The sequence below is a fragment of the Colletotrichum navitas genome, assembly GCF_030913465.1.
Source record: "Colletotrichum navitas strain CBS 125086 chromosome Unknown LY79scaffold_8, whole genome shotgun sequence".
NCBI lineage: Eukaryota > Fungi > Ascomycota > Sordariomycetes > Glomerellales > Glomerellaceae > Colletotrichum > Colletotrichum navitas.
Window position 1 is genome coordinate 662,005 of NW_026850554.1, and position 22,283 is coordinate 684,287.

The following is a 22,283-nucleotide window of genomic DNA, read 5'->3' on the forward strand; positions in this document are numbered from 1 at the left end:
CTTGCGCTTCGACTCGGCAAGTGCCGGGTTGTGTCTGTCGTATCTGGCCTGCATCTTCGCATGCTCCATCTTCATGTGTTCCAACTCATCCTCGAGTCCCTTGATGACCTTAGCCAGGGCGTTGCCCGGAGGCTGAGAGGGCCGCATGGTGGCATCTTCGGATGAGATGCCCAGCTGCTTATACTGGTCTGAAGGAGCAACAGGCCTGGGGATCTTCACTCGCTTCTTGCCCTCTGCCATATCGGCAGCAGTGACCGTTCCTCGGTGGCCTTTGATCCGGGTGCACACGATGCAGTTCTTACAGCTGTGTCCAGCCAGACTGTCGAGCACACGACGCGCGTCCGACGACAGTGCAGGGCAGTTGCCCTTCATTTCCGTAGTCGTGTTCTCCAGTCCGCCTTGAGTGATCAAGTCGATCGTGACCGACTTGTTCTGGGAAGGCTTGATAGCAGACCTTGATGGCGTTCTCTGACTTTGGCTGGTCAAGTTGCGAGTGGTGTTGGTCGACTCTTGTCGGGTAGTGCGAGACTCCTTTTTGCTTCTCGTCATGTCGATTACTATAGAATGCGTCTGGGTGTTCTCCAGCGACTGCATAGTGGCGTCGTCCTCAGTCTGGAATGGATCGAGATCAGGGACAACGTCGCCCTTGAGTGAAGTCTTGGAGGTTGTGTGAGCAGAGACGCTTCTCTTGCTGCCCTTGTTGGCGACGTTGGAGGTTTTAGTGCTCTTCGACATGGTAGCCGCTGCTGAGCGCTCGGGCAGAGAGAATGACACCTTCTGCTGGCCAGTGGACTCTTGAGGACGCGAAGCGGAGGCTCGTCTCTTGGAAGGAGGCTCGGGTGCCACAGAGCTCAGCTGGCTCTGGAAGGTGTTGTCAACCTCGTTAATACTGAGGTCCGTCTGCTCCGTTGTGTCCTGCATGTCGATTGCTTTCCTGCCTGGCGTTGCGGGCTTCCGGATTTTCTTTCCCTCAACAGTGCCGTCGACGACAGCCGAGTTCTGAGTACTATCAATGGTAATGTCCGGAACGAAGAATGCCGAGGTCATGTTCTCTTCTGTTTCGTCATCATCGCCCACCTGCTTGTCGAGGCGCACCGAGAAGTCTTCGGTCTTTCCGAGAGGGCGGCAATGGTCGAGCTGCTGCTTGAGGAATTCGATTTCCTCCTTGAGGTGCATGTTCTCATCGTGAAGGTCGTGGATGCTGCGCTCAAACCCAGAGTTCTCGCGACGGAGGATCTTGTTCTCGTTGAAGTACTTTTCGTTGTGCCGAACGAGGCTTTCGTTGTCCTCCTTGAGCGTGGACTTTTCTTGCTCCACGGTGTGAAGTTCAACCTGCAGTGCCTCAACTTCGTCGCGGGCAGCCTCGATGTCCTCCTTGGCGTTGGCGGCAGTCTGACGGAGCTCTTCGTTCTCGGACATGAGCGAACGCGCGTTGGCACGCAAAGACCTGTTCTCGCTGATGAGCGACTCCTGCTCGCGACGCAAAGAGTTGTTGTCGGCTCGCAGAGAGTCCAATTCCTGCTGCAGAGTTTCTTGTTCCCGGCGAAGGGCGTGGTTGTCTGCCTGGACCGACTTGTTTTCGGTGTGCCGAACAGAGTTGGTTTGCTTTTCGTGACGGACCACCTCCCGCTGGTTGGTGATCTCCAAGGTGGCGTTCAGTTTCTCCTGGGTCTCGTGAAGCTCCTTCCCCTGGGCATCAAGTTTATCCATGAGATCGCCAATCTCGACACAGGCATCTTGCAGCTTCTTCAGAGCCCGGTCTCGCTCGAGAGAAACCGTGTTGTTCTCGTATTCGGTAGAATCGATCCGGGTGGTGGCATGATCCAGCCGGGACTGCAGTGATGCAATGTGCGACTCCAATTCTGTCATCTGTTAGCTTGGTCCTGAACTAGCGAGAAGAATGACTCACTCAGCTTCTCTGTCTGGAAGCGCTCCTCGTGGGCTGTTTCGGGCTCCGAGGCAGTTCGAGAACCAATAGCACTGTCGATCGACTTACGGCCCTTGAGCCGTTTGAGTTCCTTTTGGAGGTGTTCCACTTGACTCTCGAGTTCGACAGCGTGCTGCTGCACCAAGTCGTCGTGCTCCTGAAGGTTGAGTATTTCATCCCGGATCATATCCATAGACACAAATATCCTCTCTTCATCCTCGGGAACTGCTAGGCCGTCGACCTCGGCGTGGTCGTTCGGAGGCATTGTATCGATGCGGTCACGCACCTGTCCATTCTTCACGAATACGGGGACGCCGTTCTTGACCGCACCTTGGAAGCGCAGGTTGCCAGAAATGAAGTCGTTGAGGTGAGAGATGTCGGGCATGAAGAAAGAGCGGGAGGTGACGCCATTCTGAGCCGGACTGTCGGTTGTTGCTGGCGACGGGAACGTGCTCCTAATCGTATTAAAGGTAACTGGGGTAGGGTTGTTCGATGGCGCGGTCTCGGCTGGTGCTGGCTTTGGAGTAGCGTGGGTTGGGGGAGCCAGGAAATCTGACTTCCGACGGTCGTTCTTTGCGGCTTGAGAAGATCGTCGTGCCGACTTGTAGTTGCCAGAGGTTGAGCGGGCATGTCCTCTAGACAGGGGGCTTCGACCGACCTGTTGTTGAGGATTGAACTTGAAGCTGTCGGCGTTGATATCGAACCGGAAGGGTGACTTGGACGTGTTGGCCGACATGTCAGACTCGTTGTCCTCTACGCGAGGCTGCATTTCAGCACGTGTCCGCTTAGAACCCTGCCAGGTCATTTCCGTCGAGTCGTCCACCATATTAGACAGGTACTTCTGGACGATGGCCTTGTGGGAGACGGCGTCCTTGTGACGCAAAGAGCCCGATTGCCTAGGGGCGGGCTTGTTCTGCTTCGCTTCGGCGGCGGCCTTCGGCTTGCCATAGAATTCGGGCCACTTGCGGTGGGCAGCCTCCAAGTCGACTTGGACCTTTCCACCCGTGGAACCGACAATACGAGCGATGTCTTCGTTCAGTCTGCGCGTCGACTCGCCGTCTGGTTCTGAGAAGACGGAAGACATTGTCGGGCTTACGGTGCCGTGGGAGCCGGTGGAAGATGGTGGGGAGTTGAAAGGATTGTCGCGATTTGCGTTCATTTCTCGAAGAATGCGAGAGCGATAGCGATTGTGTGCTGAGTCGGCCTCCATGACTGCCGTAGGACGCGTCGGGCGCGGTTTCCAAGGCGGGAGTCGAAAAGGAATGCAAATTCACAATGGTGCCGCAACAGCTGGCGGCGACGCGTCGGATGAGTAGAGTTTGGGGACAATTAAACTGTAATTCTGAAGAGAAGCGATACCGAGCAGAGAGAAAGCTGCTCAAGGCATGGAAGCACACACAATGGCTTGACGGAGGTCAAGGGCTGTGGTGCAAGATTGAGCAGTCGCGGGCAAGAAGATATGGAGAGGGAAGAATGCGTGCGTGCAATGTGAATAAGCAGGGATCGGTTTGTTTACTTTCAGAGGTGCAGGCGTAAACAACTGGCTATTGGCTGTGGACGCCCGTGCGTCGTAGTGGGGAAGCCCTGTTCCCCGTGGTCAGGCTCAGCGCCCTTGCTCTGCCCCTCCCGGCGAATCATCACTAATGATTAGGCCTCTGCAGACAGGAAACGCGTGCTGGTTGGCTCTGCACGAGACAAAGAAAAACGCGCTCTTTTGACCGAACAAGACGAGACTTGGAAATCAGCATAAGGCGCGGGGCGTGTTTTCTTCGGGTTCCTCAGCCTCGGGCTTGGTTGTCTTCCGGCTAATCTCTAGGTCATTTTGGAGAGATTGTCTTGTCTCTGGCCCATCTGACCTTGGTTCAGGACCCTTACGTCAGCTGTGCTCGGCCAGTGTCGGTGAGAGCGCCCTCGAATTCAGCCGGGGAAAGACTCACCGACCGGATTCACCTCCGAGATCCAAAGCCGTATTATATTAGTTCCCGCTCACTGGATCGCGCTGATCAAGACACACAAAGCTCGGGGACGGGATCACCCCTTCTCACCTCCCACACCAAATTCGCATACACTAGTAAGCGGTAATGAGACATGCCAGTCAACGTGGTCGAGCACCGCTAGACGCAAGCTCACGAGGTCGACTCGGCACGTTTCACCCTAGGAACGAATGCATTCCACGACTCGCCAACGAACCTTCGGGAACCTATGTACCGGCACTCTTCAACGGCCTCGGCTACCGTTCCGACCTCACAGTACCATCCCAAGACCCGAGACATGCCCGCCTGTGCCTTTGTCAATTGGTTGCCGGCGGCGTCGACGTGTAGCAATATTCGGAGCAGCGTTGCCCTTGGCCAAGTCCGCGGGCACATAAATGCGAGTCACCAGGTCCGCCAAGTCCTGGCCAGTTACCGGCAGGTTACCGGCAGGTGACCACGCCATCTGCAGCCAGTGGCATCGTGAGCGTCCTTAAACCGCCAAGTGTCGATGAACCAGTTCGTGGACAATGGGCCTGGCAGGGTTGTATCGCCTCGGAAAAGGATGCTCGCGTGCCTTTTGCATGCGGTGGTCAGAGGCTTCTTCAGGTACCTACCTACATGATGATTTATGTCGTCCATCGTTGGACTGCAACGGCGATTCGCTCTTCAGTGACAGACTCACATAGCGCAGGGACCTGACTCTAAGTATGCCCCGCATGAACATAAACATGACTGGATCTCTAGTGGCCGCCACCTTCCCAAGGAGGCGACACTGCCCACTATTGTGAGTCTATGACCTCTCGGCGCACCATTCTGTGACCATAGGAGGGGCATTTGCCTCGTGCAGGTGGATCTCGCCCTGGGAGGTGGGCTTGGCCCGTCCATCGGCCATCCATCGCCAAAAGAGCCCTGCGGCACTGTCCGCGCACTCTGCCGCTTCTCGGTTGTCTTCCGACGCCTCCCACCCCCCCGACTTTCTCTTTCCACCTTCGCACCGTCGCAGCCCATCGCCGTTTGCCAACCCCCATTTCCTTCACCCTGCTTGCCCGTTATATTCCCCGCGTTTGCCGATCCTCGCTTAGCCCAACTGCGAGATCCTTCTCAACTGAACATGGCAGAGCGCTGCTGCACCTGAGCGGCCTTCTCGAAAGCTCGTGGCTTAGATTCACTCAACTGAGATCCCTGTGTGGCACTCGCGCTGCTATCATGGCTCGGACATGTTTGCTTCTACAAGAGGCATGCTTCTTGGTTCTTGCTCTGGCTACTTGTGCGACAGCCCTTGTCGCGACGACTCCCCCGCCTGCGCCCAAGAGCTTCTGCCCCATCTTCTATCCCGAAGCCCAGCCGCCGACCGATTGCGAACCGAAGCAGCCCGCGACCTTTCTTGCAGCCCCGAAAGCTGCGAGGAACCCTTCCACTGATACACCCGAGGCGAAAGATGAACCTCTCGAAGCTGCTTTTGAGGCCTTGACGGTCATGCAGCATGACTTCTTTGCATCGGACCAAGGAACGTGGCCAGAAGCCATTGACTGGACGGCCGCCGTTATGGAGACAATGCTCTCTGGCACCTTGACCTCCCTTTCGCAAGCCCTGGCTGTGCTTGATATCGGGAGTAACAGTGGCAAGGGGGCGAAGAGCAATCTGATCGACACGTTCTTCACCCAACTTGTGGCCTCTTACTTTGGTCAAGACGACGTCGCAATCCGTCACGAGGTACGTGGCCTCTGTTTTGCATTGCAAACAGCACGCGGCCCATTCTAACGAACGAGCAGGCATTCGATGACATTCTGTGGGTTGTCCTCGGCTGGATCGATGCCATCAAGTTCATCAACATACACTCTCAACTATTCTACCCTCGAGAGGGCGTTAATGAAAACGCAACCCCAGGCCTCGGAGACGCATTGGCCAACGGCCCTTGGCATGGCCAATACTGGATTCCCGCGTTTGCTCACCGCGCACGAATCTTTTGGGATCTCGGATCCAAGGGGTGGGACACGCTGCTCTGTGGTGGCGGCATGAATTGGAACCCGAGATTGGAACCATACAAGAACGCCATCACCAATGAACTTTACATCGCGGCCTCCATCTCGATGTATCATTGGTTTCCAGGCGACAACAACACCACGCCCTGGACCAACAGTCAAAGTGGCGTGAAAGCTACTCGCGAACCCAAGTACCTTGCCGCTGCCATTGAGGGTTACAAGTGGATCACCGGGGTCAACCTCACCAATGATGCAGGCCTCTATGTTGACGGCTACCACATAGACAAGTCCAAGCAGGACAACACCGAGTGCGATGTGCGCAGTGAAGCCGTCTTTACCTACAATCAGGGCGTGCTTCTTACTGGTCAGCGTGGTCTCTTCACCGCAACAGGCAGCGCATCGTATTTAGAAGACGGACACAAACTAATCCAGGCAGTCATCAATGCTTCGGGCTGGGACTTGGAGCTCGATCGGCCAATCGACAACCTATCAGACCTCCCCCCAGGTTACTTGCCGCCATGGCGAGGACTGGGCCGTGGGGGCATCTTGGAAGATTCTTGCGACGCTAGCGCGACATGCTCGCAGGATGGACAGACTTTCAAGGGCATTTTCTTTCATCACTTTGTAACATTCTGCCAGCCAATCGAGCCGGCAATTGTTGAGCCAGGCATGACTGTCGACGCCCAAGCATATGATCAGATCAAGACGGCTCACGCATCGGCCTGCCAGGCCTACCTAGGCTGGGTACAGCATAACGCCAAATCAGCTTTGCGGACCAGAGACCGCGAAGGCCGGTTTGGCGCATGGTGGGGAGCGGGCATATTCCAGGGTGTCTTGCCGACGATGGAAACGGACGGCGTTCCCCACAACGCGCCGAACTTGACCGACTACCGCAACTACGGCCTTCCGCACGATGGCTTATGGGCCAACGGCGACCCGGACAAGGTGTGGGCCCCGAACGGCGAAGCACGCAAGAACCAAACAAGGGGTGTCGTGGTGGTTAGTGATGAGGAGCAGTCCGGACAGCAGGTCCTTGTTAGCTTAAGTAGACAGGAACAGCGCGAAGAGGACGGCGGCGTACGTAAAGCCGGGTTCGAACGACAAGCGGCGCCGCCGACGAGAGGCGATCCGAACGACCGCGGCAGGGGAAGGACCCCGGAGACGCAGAACGGCGGCATGGCCTTGATGCGGGCTTGGTGGGAGCTCGTAGCGGCCTCGGACGAAACGTGCACGAGACAGAATCGACATGCGAGACGAGGATGAAGACACGATACACGTCCGTTTGTGTAGTTGCTTCCATATGATCATGAGTACAGACGGGTTCCCCACGTAAATACCTTACGCACGCATAACATAGCCGCCGGCCGGTCACGACGGCCTCTCCCTTGCACATCCAAGCATTGTTTTTCCATCCTTCGCGCTACCCCAAGTGTGTTATCTGATCACGCGTACTGCCCAATTGGTCGGGATTGCCGACTTTGGTAAAGCACACATTAGCCCACGTTTTTGCCCTAAAGATGTCTTGCCTGCCTGCGATGCTACATAGTACACAATCAGAGGAACACGCCGTTCCAAGCAAATGCTGACTGCTGATTGGGACACTAGCCGAGTGCGAAAGAGTTGCGAAAAGAACTGACTTGCTGCGCACATGAGTAGCTGCTCAGCCCCCCTGCTGCGGTCCTGGTCGCTGGGGCGGGCAGGATTGTAGCGACCCGATTCGAGGTGACCCGCCGACCTTTGGCTTGATCCGGCATGACGGTGCCGGGCGCCCCACTTGGTCTGCCGTGGCTTGGCAAAGCTCTGCGGCGCGCGCCGCGCACCTTCGAATGGGCTTCCCGATCCGGGGGGGAAAGGGCTTACGCCGGCGTTGGAAGGATGGAAGCGGAGTCTGTGTGATGACGGAGAGGGAGCAAACGAGGAGGGCGGGCGCGCGAGCGAGCAAGCGAGCGAAGGATCAGATGGATATAAAGCACGGCGTGTGTCCTACCTCATGGCTTGTGGGATTTTAATTAGATTTCAGACGACATCGAGAACCTTAGACCACCGAGAGAAGACGCTGAAAGATCAACTATTATCAAAGCTTGAGACAAAAGAAAATACATTCCTTCTTGCTGTTCAACCCGCCGAATCATAGCAGCCCCAGCTTACAGATATCGCTGTCCAACCCCGACATTCAACACAACCCAATTACCCACCACTCGCCTTCGCACATCCGTCAACCAATGGGCCTCATCACCGGTCTCGTCTCGACGGTGGTCCACGTTGCCGCCGGCCGGAACCCCTACGGCCACAACCACAACCACAACCACGACCAGGCCACGGCGCCAGCCCACCGCGAAGGCCACGCCGGCTGCAGCGCCGGGCCCGGCGGCCAGCCGTGCGGCATCTGCGCCGTTGCGCCGCCCTTGGGCATGGGGCGGCAGGCGAAGCTCGAGAGGCGGGCGATGAAGCACGAGCGCAAGGCCGTCAGGCACGCCATCAAGGCGCAGCGGTCTTACGGAGCCCATGGCAGGAGTTTCGGCGCCGTCGGCCACGCGGCCGCCGGGCCGTTCTACCAGCCGCAACAACAGCAGCAGTATCAGCAGCAGCAGCAGTATCAGCGGGACATGGCCCACAGCGGGAGACAGGAGGAGGGCGTCGAGGAATGGCATGAGCGCCGAAGGGCTTCCACGGGGGGGGATGTGCCGCCGCCCGCGTACGAGGAAGGGGAGAGCTCCGCGGCTGGCGCACGGCGGAGGAGTGTTGAGGTTTTGGGAGAGAGCGAGAAGCACCAGGGGAAGGGCTTGAGAAGCTGATGTTAATGCTGAACGGTTTGCCATGATGTTACTATAGCGAGCAAGGTGTTAGATAGACGGGTCTGGATGCCAATTTTTTCTCTTCTTGGTTCATTTCACCTTTATATTTTCCCTGGTCTTGTCTAATCCACAGATGCCCAGATGCTGTCGTGATTCTGATGTACAATAGGGGGTGTCCTCTTTATTCACCCTTACTGGCCAACCCCTCCAACTTTTCGATGCCGATCGGAGACCCGCTATTCCGTCTTCATAACCCGATGAACGTCCCTCCAGGTCCTCCCAACACATGCGGCCAAGACCGTACTCGTCTCTCCTTTAAAACGCGTGAATAGTCGCGAGGACATCGTTTACCGCTGGCCGGTGAGACGGCGGCTCTGGACCTCGCTGAGGGCCTTGGTGCCGTTCAGGAAGATGGAGGTCGCGACGATGGCGATAGCGGGCAGGGTCTGGAAGAGGTTCCAGCTGGTGTAGTACAGGAAGAAGACGCCCTCCATGGCAACGATGGAGCCGAAGAAGCCGACGTGAGCCAGGGGCGCCGCGGAGAGAGCCTTCTGGAGGTGGTTGAAGTTGGCGCCGAGGTTGAGCCACTGCGGAGAGGAGTCAGCTATTTATTCCATTCTACGAGATTTGTCTTCTAGACATGTATTTGCAGGGACACTCACGCCAACAAGGAGCACGGGGATCGTGGCAAGGACGGCAATGACGAAGGCCAACGAGATGATCTTGGGCGGGCTCTTGTCACCCTCCCTGAAGATGTGGTGGATCTCGGGCTGCTTGCCGTAGCGGACGGGCGGCTCGTAGACCGGGGGAGCGGCGATGGCGTCACGCTTGACGGCGACTTCGAAGAGAGTCGTCTCGACGGCCTTGGACGAGCCGAAAGAGCCGATGACGATGCTGGCCTTGAGGGGCTCGGTGGCCAGGAGGAACTGGATCGGAAGGTCCTTCTGGGACTGTTGTGACCGAGTTAGCTACGCTGCCATTGTCGCTTCGGGAACAACCTGAGCTAGTGACGTACAATATCGACGACACCTTTGCCGGTTTCCTTGATCTCAAGAGGGAAGGGGGCCTCGAGGCCGGTCGTGGGCTCCTTGAGGACCAGGAAAGCCTGGTGCGGGCGCTTGGCCTGGTCACCCTCCTTCGCCGTCAGGATGAGCTTGAGGCTGTCCTTGGTCTCCAGGGAGAGGGCTTTCTTAAGGGGAGCGGTCGGGCTCAGTCTGTCAATCACGTTCTGTCAGCAATTGGATCCCCCGGCTGTGTGTCTTGCGAGATTTCCCACATCCCCGGATTACGACAAAGGCCCCAGGAAGATGCGTAGGCGGGCCGACTCACTTCTCCTTGGTGGCATCCTTGCCCTTTCCAGAAATCGAAACGGTGGCACTATCGAATCCCCATGATGAGGCAGCCTGCGCGGCACCGGCCGCAAACAGCGCGAGGGCGGGCGTCAAGGAGTGGAGGAATCGCATGGTTGCTGAGGTTCTTGTCTTTGGCAGCTTTCGGTAGCTGGGCTGGAGCTTCACGACTACAGTGTTCACTTAGGGACAGCTTTCGTGTCCATTACGAAGTGCCGGTGGGGCACGGGCCAGGTGCAGCGGGACCAGGGACTGTGCATTTGGGGAGATGCACGGTCGTTCGTACAGTACGGATCGAATCATCACCACGGAAGCTGCATCAACGGGCATGTCGTTTCTCGGTAGGTTGTAATAATCTAAGAGTCTAATGGCAAGACGAAGTTTCGGCCCTTCACTTGTAAAGTTCTATGCTTCGGAACTACAACGCCTTCTATTTTTGTCCAAATGCGCCAAGTTGAATAATCAGAGTTCGTCCCGGGAATCGCTCGGCCCAGCAGCGGCCTCGCTCTCTGCTCCCTTGGGTAGGTACTCGTCCAGCTCCAGCCACTCAGCAGCAAAAACAGTCAAGATGCGCGCCCAGTCCCGTACCGTCGGCAGATCCAGGTGTTCTCCATCGTCCTCAATCTTGTGCCACACATCGGGAAACGGTGTCGGGATGATGTGCAGAATCTCGACTCCGCGCTCCATGAAGGGCACGTGGTCGTCCAGGACATAGCCGCCGCTGAAGCCCACACTTTTCTTTTGCCTGTCCGTCAGGAAGGGATGCTTTGGCCTGGTTTCCAGAATGCCGAGTGCGCGCATACGATGCTCGATCTTGGCCATCTTCTTGTATGCCCAGTGAGTCGTTGGGAAGTAAGACGGAATCCGTGGGTTAGGTGCGCCGAGGAGATCAATGAGAAGAAAGAGGCTGATGGACGAGAGTGGTGACTTGTACAGCGAGTCCGGGTGGACCGTATCCTCCCAGCTGCGTGCCAGAGCCCTAACGTTGTTAGCTGGATGCACCTTTCCTCTCCAAAGGCCGCCGACGTACCTAGCTCCGTACAGAGAGTCCGTCTCGGTCCACGATACCCACGCTTCTTCGCCATCGAGCAAGATGATCTGGACGCCCTTGTCCTCCTCGAGCCCGCTACCGGCGTCGCCTGATGCCTCCATGGCCTTCCACTTCTTCACCAATGCCTCTTCGATGCTCCGCGCCGCGTGCAGCAGCATCGCGCAGGGCGCTGCACTATCAATCGCGCCAATGAACCCTTCCGGGTGGTACAGACTGTCATAGTGCGCAACGAGCGTCAGGTACTCGACATCTCCTCCCTTGGCCCACGGCGGGTCGCGGCGGAAGATGAGGTTGGTGAAAGGTATGTCCTTGTCGCCGGTCGCGGGCGTCTTGGAGGTCGAGTTGTGCCACTCAATAATCCACTCGGGCAGGTTGGCGCGGAAGAAGTCGACGAAGTGCTGCTGCACCTTGGCGGAGCCCGGGGTGCCGGGGACGCGGGGGATCAAGATGGGCGCCAGCAGCGAGCCTGTTTTGATGTCGAAGCCATCGCCGCCCGAGGGAATGGCTCGCAGTGCCTCGTCGCCAAGCTCGGTGTAGGCGTTGGCCGTGGCGAAGAGCGAGCAGAGGACGATGAGGACCGACCCCACGAGGGGTAGCTTCGGCAGGCAAGTCAGCAGACCCATTTACAGCGACCAGATCGGACGCAGCAGGTTCATGCTGCTCAGGTCCAAAGTTGTTATGGGTGGGCTGGCTGTGGCGCTCGGCGGCTTCTTTTGCGCGGAAAACGTCAAGTTGTGGCAGCCATGTTGACAGAAGGAAAATGGGTTAAGTCGATGATCTGGAGAATGATGCGACTCAGGTCCAAGACGCCCCGCCGGGTGGTCGGGGCAAGGGGTGATCGAGGCATGGAGTAATCGAGGAGGGAAATACGCCGATTGTGGCTCCACTCACGGAGAGAGATCTATCGTTCCACGCCCTAGAGCGCCATGGCCATTCTGGGCTTGTCGGCTTTGGACCCCGAACGACGACTCACCGATTTGACACTAGATCTTATCACCCAGCATCCCTTATTTGGGGAGGTGTATTTTCAAGTAGAACATACGTGGCCATCGTGCCGAACACGGCTTGACTGGTGGCGTCCAATCAACGGACAACATATCTTGCTCCGAACTTGGCATTCTATCCCCAACGGCTGAACCACATCGCCTATCCCCGATGTGCGGTCCAACTCCTGGTGGTTCATCGGCGTTAGCATTCAACCTCTTCACCACCAAGGCTGAAAGCGTCTTGCGATGATCGGCAACATCCTATGGCTCACTCAGTCTGGGACAGCATTAATTCCTGCGGCATGGACTTTAGATCTACAATTCCGAGTCGCGGAACAGAGTGCTATCGCCGTGTGCCTTGGCCGTTGCACATGTTGAAAGGATCTGGCATGCAGAGGCAGACAAAATCCTGCCTGAAGCGCCAGCATCCGAGTATTCAATGCCTCTGATAGATGCGCTATATAATGCGAGCTCTTCATCTTCATTGAGGGGTAGAATTTCATTATCTTCGTCACCATAGCAATCCATTCATCCTGGTATTGAGACATCCAACCATCTCCAAACTCCATATCCTATCAAATCAACTGACTTAAAACTCCAACTCCACTTCACCCAATACATAATGGAATCTCCTGTGTGGTTCATCACCGGTGCCTCCTCTGGTTTCGGCCTTGCCATTGCCAAAGATGCCCTCGCCCGCGGCCACCGGGTCGTCGCCACAGCTCGCAACCCATCCAAGCTCTCCGAGCTCGCCTCTGCCGGCGCCGACATCCTGCCCCTCGACGTCACCGCCGACGAGGCCACAATCACGGAGACGGTGAACAAGGCATTTGCCCTCCACGGCAAGATCACCCACATCGTCAACTCGGCCGGCTACATCCTCGACGGCACCATCGAGGAGGCCAACGCGCAGGAGGTCTTTGACAACTACAACACCAACGTCTTCGGCACCCTCAAGGTCTGCCGTGCCGCGGCCCCGCACCTCCGCGCCCAGGGCTTCGGCGTCGTCGTCAACATGGGCAGCGTCGGCAGCTGGGCCGGCGGCGCGGCCGTTTCGATCTACTGCTCCACCAAGGCCGCCGTCAGCATCATTACCGAGGGCTTTGCCGACGAGATGAAGCCGTTTGGCGTCGACGTCTGCATCCTCGAGCCGGGCTACTTCCGCACCGGGTTCCTCAACGCCGGAGCACGTACTACGGCCGAGCATGTCGTCGATGCGTACAGCGTCGGCGCGGCGGGCGAGTACAAGAAGCTGCTCGAGATAGCCAACAACAACCAGCCTGGTGACCCGATCAAGGGGGCCCGCGTGGTGGTGGATGTGATGACCAAGTCCGGTGCTGCCGAGGGCCGCGAGATCCCCGGAAGATTGCTCTTGGGCACCGACTGTCTCGCCGACGTTCGCGCAAAGTGCAAAGACACGTTGGCTTTGTTGGATGAGTGGGAGTCTATCTCTGGTTCTACCAACTTCTAGTCATAGTTTCTTTGTGTTTGGCCCTCTAACTTTTACACTTACACCTGATGCCTCCGTTTCCGAACGAAATACGGGCCGCATTTCATCTAACATAAGCCAAGAATATTTAGGCTACAACTATAATATACGCTTGATTCAGAAATGATTATGTACTTGGCGCCCTCACTTTCTGTGTCTCAATAGGGCAATCTGACTGGGTGGTGCGTTCTTATGATCCGTGTTGTCTCCCGTTTTGCTCAGAGCTTCTCCAAGCCTCTTGCTGAGGTCCTCGTCCACATTGGCCCATGACTCTGTCGCAAGGTGTTTGGAGTTAGAACTGCCCGGCCATTCCAACATTAACGTCATGTTTGGGGCTAACTTACTGATCGCCTCTTTCTGGACTTCTGGCAGCGCCTTGCTGGTGTGCATGGAAAGGTTGTGGATCAACACCTTGTCCTCGCCCTGCTCCTTGAACAGCTTCCAGAGCATCCGCGGCTGCCCCCAGTCCTCCTCGGTGACGTCGAAGGTGTAATCTTGGACTCTGCCGATCCACTCCCCGTGCGCAACATCTGCTGGACCGCTCTTGATCTTGCGGAACGAGGACCGAACTGGCATGCATGTCAGCCTGGATTATAGTTGCAGATGGAGAGTTGCGAAGCGATAGCCTGCCATACATAATCAGGGTCGGGCCCGTAGTTGCCGTCTACGCGCATCGGGCCGTCTCTCCGGCACGGGGAATAGACGTTGAGCGCCCGGTTGCACGGCAGCTGTTGATAGTTCGGCCCAACGCGGTACCTGGCGGCGTCGGGGTAGCTGAACATGCGAGCATGTAGCATGATGTCCGCCGACGGGGCAATGCCGAGGATCAACGTCGAAGGCGAAAAGGCAGCTTGTTCAATGTCCTGGAAGTGGTTGTCCGGGTCCTTGTTGAAGGTAAGCCTGCCGACGGGGATCAGGGGGTTAGTCCTTGTGAGACCAGACCCTGGTGATGTCGAAGATGTTCCATCTGTAGTTCTCGGCGTCCTTGAGCGCGAAGCCTCGGATGTCGCGGACGGTGTCCGCCGAGCCCCTCTCCCCCGCGACCGTGGAGATACGGGCGAGGACCTCCGTCTTCTTGCCGACCTCCTTAAACAAGGCGGCAGAACACCACTGGGTGATGTCGTGCGTGCACTCAAACTCACCCCAGGCACCAGCCGCTTTTGCGTGAACGACTCTTCTCGTAAGTCAGCCCCCAAAAAAAAGTCTTCTTCCCTCACGGATGGGGGCTGCTCGTACCGCTCCGGGATTCTCTCCCTCGGGAAATGCGCCAAGGTCTCGACGAGCTGGGTGCCCTGCAGCAGCCCAAGCCCGCCGCCGCGGACACTTGGCCCGCGAAGAATGACCGAGGATGCCGGGTCTTGCACGGGCCGGTCCTCTGCGAGCGTGTAAACGGGGGGTTCCGTTGACCGAGTGAGGGTGTCAGGGATATGTCGGTAGCAGAATACGAACTGGGGACGACTTACAGTTGACATAGTCGACAATTCGGATTATTTCGATTTGGCACGAATAAAAAACTCGCCAGGATTACCGTCTGTTTTATATACAACCAGGCGAATGCTTGAATTTCTGGATCTCTGAAATCTAAAACTCACGATGAGGTCATTGATGCCGACCAGACCTTCGCATGGTTGAGGGCCCACACTCCAGACCATCGGCTGCGTAGTTGTTCATCATCATTCAGGCTTTTGCCAGTCGCGTTGCGTGACGGATTTTTGACGTATGGCACAGTCGTTCTGCATCTTTCACATCTCTCGATGTTATGAGACTAGGGCAGGCTATTACTCATATGCTTGTATTGACTTATGCAAATAGTTGGCCGTGCGAGGCCTCTAATTATATGTATCCCAACCCTAATAAAGTCCTTCCATGGTGCTGTTAAACATACAAAAAATTATTTCTAAACCGTTGTGAGTAGTGAAGAGGAGCGGTTTCGAAGCAGTCCTTCCTTACACTGCCGAAACCCGGGTTCAAGCTGGGGCTTCTCCCTTGCGAAGCCTTCAAGCCTTCTTCTTGCCCTTGGGCATGCGGACCAACCAATAGAGGGCCAAGGCGGCGAAGATGTTAAAGAAAATATACACCATACCGATGCCAAAGTCGCGCCATCTGTGCTCAAAGTGGGAGCTGATGGAAGTGAGGAAAGTGTTGGTGCTGTCGATGGGGCAGAAGCTGCAATCAGCCTGTGCGGTGGGGTTCTGGAGGTATCCTCCCGAGGCCTTGATGTAGCCGCTCATATAACTGGCGCACGTCTCGTTGTTCGGCGGGTTGAAGTGGATGTACTCATTCGCGGCGCATGTCACGCTCGAGTTTGCCAGACCTGTCGATAAGATCGACGACAGCAGGTACGTGAACGGTGACACCCTGTACATGAAGATCCAGAAGCCGGGCATAGACTCGGGGCTGGCCAAGACACCGCAGAACAGCAGACACATCATGAACATGAGATTGGCGAGGTTGCCGCCCATCTCCGCTGTGTCGGTGATGGCAATGCAGGCGTGGGCAAAGGTGCAGGTGAAGATCATGAACTGCCAGAACAGAAGCCACATCAACCCAGCGCGCTCGCTCCTCTGGCTCGGGTCGCCGTTCTCGTACAGGCCGACGGGGTAGTAGACGCAGAGGAACATGAAAACCGACATGAGGGAGTTCCAGGGGATCTCGGTGACGATTTGCGACAGCATGAACACCTTCCAACTGTACGTCTTGGAGGGGCGTTCGCGGACCTCGTAGAGGGAGCGTTGTGTGACGAAGTGCGGCAGCTGCTGTTGCACGAGCTGGCCAAAGATGCTGAGAATGTTGAATATGGCGAACATCTGGTTCTGCAAGCCTTGGATGCTGAGCGGAGCGTTGAGGAAGACGAGGCCGATGAAGAGGGAAATGGAACAGCAGAGGATGAACTTCGAGTAGAGGTACGAGGGCGTGCGCCAGTATTGCTGGAAGACTCGGCGGGTGACGATGACGAACTGGTCCCGCAGAGGAGCGGCAAACTCGCGATGGGACAGCATCTCGTCTTCACCCGAGCGCTGCTCGCCGTTGGCGCCCTGAGCCTTGAGTCGTGCGAGCTCGTCCTGAACGGCCTGGTACTCGGGGCTCGACTTCCACGCCTGATGCCAGTCAACCTCGGTGGACGAACCGGGGGCCGCGCCAATCGCAGAGAGCATCCACTCGGCCGGGTTCTCGCCAGGAGGGCATTTGGGCGCACCGTTCCGTTCGAAGTAGGACGTGAGGACGTCGGAGTTTTCGCCGATGTCTCCAAAGTACACGGTCCGACCGCCCTTGGCCAGGAACAGCAGGCGGTCGAAACGTTGAAACAGCATGGCGGACGGCTGGTGAATGGTGCACAAGATAGACTGGCCGGCCTTGGAGAGCTTCTCGAGGAGGTCGAGGATGGCCCAAGACGTTTGAGAGTCCAAGCCGGAGGTAGGCTCGTCGACGAAAAGCAGCAAGGGCGGCTTGGCGGCCAGCTCGACGCCAATGGTGAGGCGCTTCCGCTGCTCGACGTTGAGGCCCTCGCCGAGCACGCCCACCACGGCGTCGGCGTAGTCTTGCATGTCCAAGAGCTTGATGACTTCGTCCACATATGCGAGCTTCTCCGCCTTGGGCGTGCTAGCAGGCTGTCGCAGCAGAGCACTGAACTCCAGCGCCTCGCGGACGGTACTCGTCTCGAGATGGAGGTCCTGCTGCTGAACATAGCCGGTCTTGCGCTGGAAGGACTCGTCGCGGATCTTCCCATCGACGAGCATATCTCCCGTAATCACGCCCATCGAGACCCGGTCTGCGAGGCAATCGAGCAAGGTCGTCTTTCCGGCGCCAGAGACACCCATCAGCGCCGTCAGCGTGCCGGGTTTCACCCAGCCGTCCACATGGTCCAGAATGCGCCTGGTCTCGGTCTTGATCTTGACGTCGTAGCACACGTTGCTCCAGTGGAAAACGCTCGTGGAGCCCTGAATCGTGCCCTCGTTGGCAGAAGCACCGTTGCCGCCCTTCTCGACAATCGCAGAGGGGCCTGACACGGAGGCTTCGGGATCGTCCTTGGATTTGGTAGGCGCAGAGACACCCCTGCGAAAGACGAGGACCTCTCCCTTGGACTTCTTGGCCGCAATGTACTCGGTGGCGACGAGGTACACCGCATGGAGAACAACAGCAAAAACAATGATGATACCAATGTTGCGCCACTTGTGAGAGTGAAAGTACTTGTACTGCAAGTTGATGTACGCGTCACCGTTAACAGTATTTCTTCCGGGAACAGCGCCAACGACAGAGCAGGCTCGGTTGGCCAAAGTGGTGTTCTCGTAGCCGGCCACTGTAGGGCTAGGAACGAAGGAACTGCACGAATATTCGCGATTGTGGAACTCGTTGATCATGAGCTGGAGAGATGGCGGTGAGTTTCTTGCTCAAATGACTTTTGGGATGTGCCAAACTCACCGATTCAAAGCCGTAGGCAACAGGGTCGAGGTAGTTGATCCACCGGCACCACCCGAGCATGTAGTCAACGGGGATGGCAAAACCAGTGAAAATAACCAGAGCTAGAATCAGGATCGAGGCCGGCACCATGGCCTGAGACAAAGTGCGCGACAAGGAGGCGCTGTTTGGCGTCAGCGGGTATCACTTCCCGGTATGAGATGGGGAAACTTACATTGATCTGAACAGGCCGGACATGGCGAGCGTCATGAGGAAAGTGGTGAGAAGAAAGTAGAAGAAATTACCAGGGTTCCTGTTCAGGTTGGACATGAAGTAGATGATCAGGTCGAAGCATATGGTGTTCACGACCTTGTACGGCATGTCCACCAAGACTGAAGCAAAGGCCTCGGCCGATGCGTGATAGAAAGCATAGCGTCTCTGTTTCTCGACGATGGGCCGTTTGGCGTACTGGGTGAGAATCTCGAGGGCGCTGGAGAAAGCATTGGTGAGGATGGCGACGAAGAGGATGGCAGACCGACTGTAGAAGGACGAAGTGGATTGCGGAAGATTGTAGAACAAGGAGGATATGATGAGCCCTTGGGCCGTGTTGGCGAAGAGCATAAATAAAGTCAGACTGGGATCTCCTATGAGAAGCTTATAGCAGCGCCAGAGGCACAGCTTGACCTGCTGGCCATACGAGAGGATGAAGGGAGACTTGAGGCGTTGGTTCTTGGCCTGGACCGACTGCTTCTGGTTCATGAAGACCTCGACGTCGGGACCGCCGAGGGGATGCGCGGCTTTGTATTGCTCGATCTGCTCCTTCAGGTCCTGGCACTCACGGCTGGCGTTCCAGCAAGCGGCAAACTCGTCGGGGGTTCTGGGAACGCGGGATTCCCACCCGGGGCGAACGACACGCTCGGAAGGCGCCGTCATGGAGGTGAGGAAGTCGGGGGTGGTCTGGCGAGACGGGCATTCGAACCCGAGGTTGATAAAGTACTGTTTGGCTTCCGTCGTGCGACCGAAGAATATTTGCCGCCCTTCGTAGATGAGGAGAACCTTGTCAAAAAAGTCGTACGCGCTTTGGGGTGCTTGGTAGATGGAGACGGCGCACGTCTGCCCGAACAGCTCCGACTGCAAACGCAGAGTCTTGCAAAACTCGACCGCGTTGGCCGAATCAAGACCTCTGGTGGAGTTGTCCCAGCACTGCAGGGGGGCGTTGGACAGGGTGGCTTCTGCGATGGTCACGCGCTTCCGCTCTCCTCCAGAGACACCGCGAACGTATTCGTTGCCCACACGGGTGTTGACCGTGTGGCTGATGCCGTACATGGCCATGACAACGTCGCGGAGGTGGTCGCAGTACTGGTCTGCCGAGACCCCGGGCGGGAGAGTTCGGGGGCAGCGCGCTCTGGAAGCAAACGTGAGGGTGTCTCCGACGGAAAGCTGAGGGTAATGGACATCGACTTCGGCGGTGTATATCGCGTCTCCGGAATGGTGTTTGTGAAGCTCCTTCGCCGTCAGACCCTGGTAGTTGAAGTAGGCACGTTCATCGGTGTAGATGCCATTCATCTCGCCGGCAATGGTCTTGAGAAAGGTGGAGCAGCCGGACCCGGGAGGCCCGAGAACGACGAGCATCTCCCCCGCCTCGACAACACCGTTGAAGTCCCGGAGGATATCGATACGGCGCTGGCCACCCGTCTTCGAAGTAAGGCTGCGAACGAGACCGGGCAGCTCAAGCCACACGTTTCCAACGTCCTTTTGGTAATCCGTCTCCTTGCCGTACCCGAAGACGTTCAAGTTCTGGAACGCGAATCCGGTCGTCCGGTAACCGGCTCCGTACTCGTTTGTAACTTTTGCGAGAGTCTTTGCCCATTTGCGGGCGCTGAAATTCTTTCCGTGGGGGTTGAGTGGCGAATTGGGGTCTTCGCTGCCGAACAGGGCCACGTTGTTCCCGTCGACGTTGACAGCCGAGTGGCGGGTGTATTCCCGGGCAAGCTCTTGCACGATAGATTGGCGGCGGTCCAGCTCCGTGTCGTTTCCATCTTCGTCAGTTGTCGATGCAGACGCATCGGCATCTCTGCCGTATACTGTGCTGTCCCCCATGACTTGCGTAGCTTTCTCAGTTTCTCCGTTTTGGGTTAATGTCGAGTCGTGATCCACAAAAGTCTTTTGGCTACCGTGGGAAGAATGGCCGGCGCCAGTGATGCGAGAGGTTGCGTCGGCGTTGTATGGCACAGACATGTCGTCGGCCGGTGGATGAAATACAACCAACTGGCGTAGAATGCTGGCTGATGGAGCGGTTGCAGGTATGTCTTGCTATCCTGTGTTCAAAGACGAGCAGTTAGACTCCAGGATATATCCTTTATAAGCGGCGTCCCAATGCTCACCGATCAACACCAACCAGTACTCTTGCTTGGTTCTTCGAAGCACCCGTCCGAACAAGACCTCGATCAGATGGATAGGAAGGGTAGTGAATATATTCTTTTCGGTTTCTCTCTGGTTAGCTGAAACGTTCCATGCAGATATGGGCTGGTCGAGGTTTATCAAGGGCTCTACGGAGTCTCTTGCTTCCCGGGGGTCCACGGCACTCAAACCGTAGGGTGTCCATCTCATAACCCGAGTCCCCTATTCGTTCCAGGGCCCCGGGTCATCCGGGGGGCTGAATCCGCCAACATCCCAGAAACAAGCATCGAAATCCATTTATTGAGCCGGGTTTAGATGACGAAGTCCTAGCTAGCATCTTCCACTTGTCCGCTGCCAGCGTGTAAGTCGACATTGTGGGCCCGTGGCGGCTTCAGGTGTCCGAGGGGCGGTAGTGTGGGGCGCGCCCCTATGGACGGCCCCCATTGGCGGCCCATATTGGCGGGCTTTCGGGAAGTTCATGTGCTCCGAGCGGACACCGTCGATCCGTGAGATTTTCCTAGAAGTCCAAACCTCCCACCGTCCACATGCAGCTTGCTCCCGCAAAAAGAAACCAACTGTTTGTGTGTTTCTTGTCTTCTGGACGTGCTGACCACGAGCCGCACCTTACTTCCCCGGTTTCCTCCCTTCCTAAAGCCAGATACCGGTACAATGGTCCACTTATCGGATCAGTTGGAGTGATCAGACAAGCTGATAGTGTCCCCCCATGTCAACCCGAGAGTACCGTGCACAATAACATAACTGTAATAAACCTCGGCAGACAGTTGATTTAGTGATAACACAACTACCTTAATAAAATCAATAAAAAATAGAGGTGAAAGGGATAGTCTTGGCCTATCCTGACCTGGAGTATAGCGTGGGAAGCAGGCACCAGGGTAGGTTTGTACTAGTCTAACCCTCCCCGGTGGGGCTGTTTTAGAACTAAAAAATCTAAGAAAACAAGATTTGAACCTGCAACCTTTAGGATATGAGGTTTATTGCTGTTATTGTGCACGGTACTCTCGGGTTGACAGGGGGGGTGGGGGCACTATCAGCTTGTCTGTAGACTCGATTAGTTGTCATCGGTATCAACTGATATTGCCACCTACATTAGATGCGGAAATTAACATGGGATTCAATGCCGTCGGCGTGTGGACTGCATACCTGCAGGGTACTGGGTGGAAGATGAGACGCCCATTCAGTTGGCCAAAGGCAGATAGACTTACATCTAACCTCAACCACTGACTCCCGGGTGCAACTCGGGGTCCGCTTTCAAGCCCGCATTCAAGCCCGCTTGCAAACACCATACGCCATCCGTAATATTTCGGTTTCCAGGGTCCATCCCGCTTAGTCAATCATCGCACCGTACCCGGGCCGCGACTCATCTTAGGTTTGCCCCTCGGTCGTCTGACGCAAGCCCCCGGTACGAAGAGGTTAATAGTAAGCCGCTGCGTCGGTGTCGCGGGGGTAACGGAGACACAATGTGTTGGTTCCGAGGCATCGCAATGGCGTCATCTGCCGCGCCGGCACATGCCAGAGCGTGACGTGTGTATTTTCCACTCTTCAAGGAGCCGGGATGTCAGGCCCGAAGCTGTTTTCGGTTCGCTGACTCGATACATCTTCCGGGTCTATGATGTACCGCCTCGGCGGCGGCGTCCTTGACGCCAGCATCACAAGGGCCTCTATCTGTGGGACGGTGAGCAACAGCGAAGGTGAAGCAATATCCGTTGATATTGGTGATAACCGTGATGTAAAGCTGGCAAGGAGTGGGCTGCCCGAAGCGGGCAGAGGCTGGCTAGAAGGAGGGAGGAGGTGGTGGGTCACGTGACCCAGTGGGGTCCTCCATCAACACTATCTGATTCTGTTATCAAGATCGAAGAGTGTACGAGATGGCAAGGCCCTGTTGCACATTGTAGCTCTGTCCGACACTCCCTTACAC

General features: G+C 56.7%; 8 protein-coding genes across 8 annotated transcripts; 3 read left to right on the forward strand and 5 right to left on the reverse strand.

Annotated features, from left to right (window-relative positions):
• Nucleotides 1-2,660: 2,660 nt before the first annotated feature.
• Nucleotides 2,661-3,137, reverse strand: LY79DRAFT_500526 (uncharacterized protein; the record flags this gene model as incomplete). Its single annotated transcript, XM_060553360.1, has 1 exon — nucleotides 2,661-3,137. A coding segment is annotated over one exon (477 nt), but the record flags the coding sequence as incomplete, so codon positions are not given.
• A 1,969-nt stretch (nucleotides 3,138-5,106) lies between these two features.
• LY79DRAFT_587493 (glycosyl hydrolase) lies at nucleotides 5,107-7,145 on the forward strand (the record flags this gene model as incomplete). The annotated part of the gene is made up of 2 exons (XM_060560779.1): nucleotides 5,107-5,613; nucleotides 5,673-7,145. 2 exons carry the CDS (start codon nucleotides 5,107-5,109, stop codon nucleotides 7,143-7,145), a joined length of 1,980 nt encoding a protein of 659 aa, XP_060418286.1.
• Nucleotides 7,146-8,267: 1,122 nt separating this feature from the next.
• Nucleotides 8,268-8,770, forward strand: LY79DRAFT_541827 (uncharacterized protein). The gene has a single exon (XM_060556959.1). The coding sequence runs from the start codon at nucleotides 8,294-8,296 to the stop codon at nucleotides 8,675-8,677; it is 384 nt and encodes a 127-aa protein (XP_060418287.1). The 5' UTR covers nucleotides 8,268-8,293; the 3' UTR covers nucleotides 8,678-8,770.
• Nucleotides 8,771-10,323, reverse strand: LY79DRAFT_541830 (Dolichyl-diphosphooligosaccharide--protein glycosyltransferase subunit Swp1). The gene is made up of 4 exons (XM_060556960.1): nucleotides 10,007-10,323; nucleotides 9,693-9,891; nucleotides 9,340-9,627; nucleotides 8,771-9,264 (listed from the first exon to the last, which is right to left on the reverse strand). Exons 1-4 carry the CDS (start codon nucleotides 10,138-10,140, stop codon nucleotides 9,025-9,027), a joined length of 861 nt encoding a protein of 286 aa, XP_060418288.1. The 5' UTR covers nucleotides 10,141-10,323; the 3' UTR covers nucleotides 8,771-9,024.
• Nucleotides 10,324-10,356: 33 nt separating this feature from the next.
• Nucleotides 10,357-12,057, reverse strand: LY79DRAFT_541832 (peptidase family M28). Its single transcript, XM_060556961.1, has one exon. The coding sequence runs from the start codon at nucleotides 11,698-11,700 to the stop codon at nucleotides 10,489-10,491; it is 1,212 nt and encodes a 403-aa protein (XP_060418289.1). The 5' UTR covers nucleotides 11,701-12,057; the 3' UTR covers nucleotides 10,357-10,488.
• Nucleotides 12,058-12,685: 628 nt separating this feature from the next.
• On the forward strand, nucleotides 12,686-13,534 carry LY79DRAFT_576767 (short chain dehydrogenase; the record flags this gene model as incomplete). The annotated part of the gene is made up of 1 exon (XM_060559822.1): nucleotides 12,686-13,534. The coding sequence occupies one exon, from the start codon at nucleotides 12,686-12,688 to the stop codon at nucleotides 13,532-13,534; it is 849 nt and encodes a 282-aa protein (XP_060418290.1).
• A 162-nt stretch (nucleotides 13,535-13,696) lies between these two features.
• LY79DRAFT_666773 (catalase-like domain-containing protein) lies at nucleotides 13,697-15,024 on the reverse strand (the record flags this gene model as incomplete). Its single annotated transcript, XM_060563276.1, has 5 exons — nucleotides 13,697-13,824; nucleotides 13,897-14,101; nucleotides 14,188-14,436; nucleotides 14,495-14,726; nucleotides 14,789-15,024. The coding sequence occupies 5 exons, from the start codon at nucleotides 15,022-15,024 to the stop codon at nucleotides 13,697-13,699; spliced, it is 1,050 nt and encodes a 349-aa protein (XP_060418291.1).
• A 525-nt stretch (nucleotides 15,025-15,549) lies between these two features.
• Nucleotides 15,550-20,185, reverse strand: LY79DRAFT_666774 (ABC-2 type transporter-domain-containing protein; the record flags this gene model as incomplete). Its single annotated transcript, XM_060563277.1, has 3 exons — nucleotides 15,550-17,913; nucleotides 17,972-18,131; nucleotides 18,183-20,185. 3 exons carry the CDS (start codon nucleotides 20,183-20,185, stop codon nucleotides 15,550-15,552), a joined length of 4,527 nt encoding a protein of 1,508 aa, XP_060418292.1.
• Nucleotides 20,186-22,283: the final 2,098 nt, after the last annotated feature.

What these genes read in the sequence shown, in the direction of transcription:
- LY79DRAFT_541832 (XM_060556961.1), bottom strand. Translation starts at nt 11,700, where the DNA reads ATGGGTCTGCTGACTTGCCTGCCGAAGCTACCCCTCGTGGGGTCGGTC.
- LY79DRAFT_541827 (XM_060556959.1), top strand. Translation starts at nt 8,294, where the DNA reads ATGGGGCGGCAGGCGAAGCTCGAGAGGCGGGCGATGAAGCACGAGCGC.
- LY79DRAFT_541830 (XM_060556960.1), bottom strand. Translation starts at nt 10,140, where the DNA reads ATGCGATTCCTCCACTCCTTGACGCCCGCCCTCGCGCTGTTTGCGGCC. An exon ending in GCAAAGGTGTCGTCGATATT is followed by an intron (nt 9,628 to 9,692) that starts GTACGTCACTAG and finishes CGGTCACAACAG; the next exon opens with TCCCAGAAGGACCTTCCGAT. An exon ending in TCCCCGTGCTCCTTGTTGGC is followed by an intron (nt 9,265 to 9,339) that starts GTGAGTGTCCCT and finishes TCCTCTCCGCAG; the next exon opens with TGGCTCAACCTCGGCGCCAA.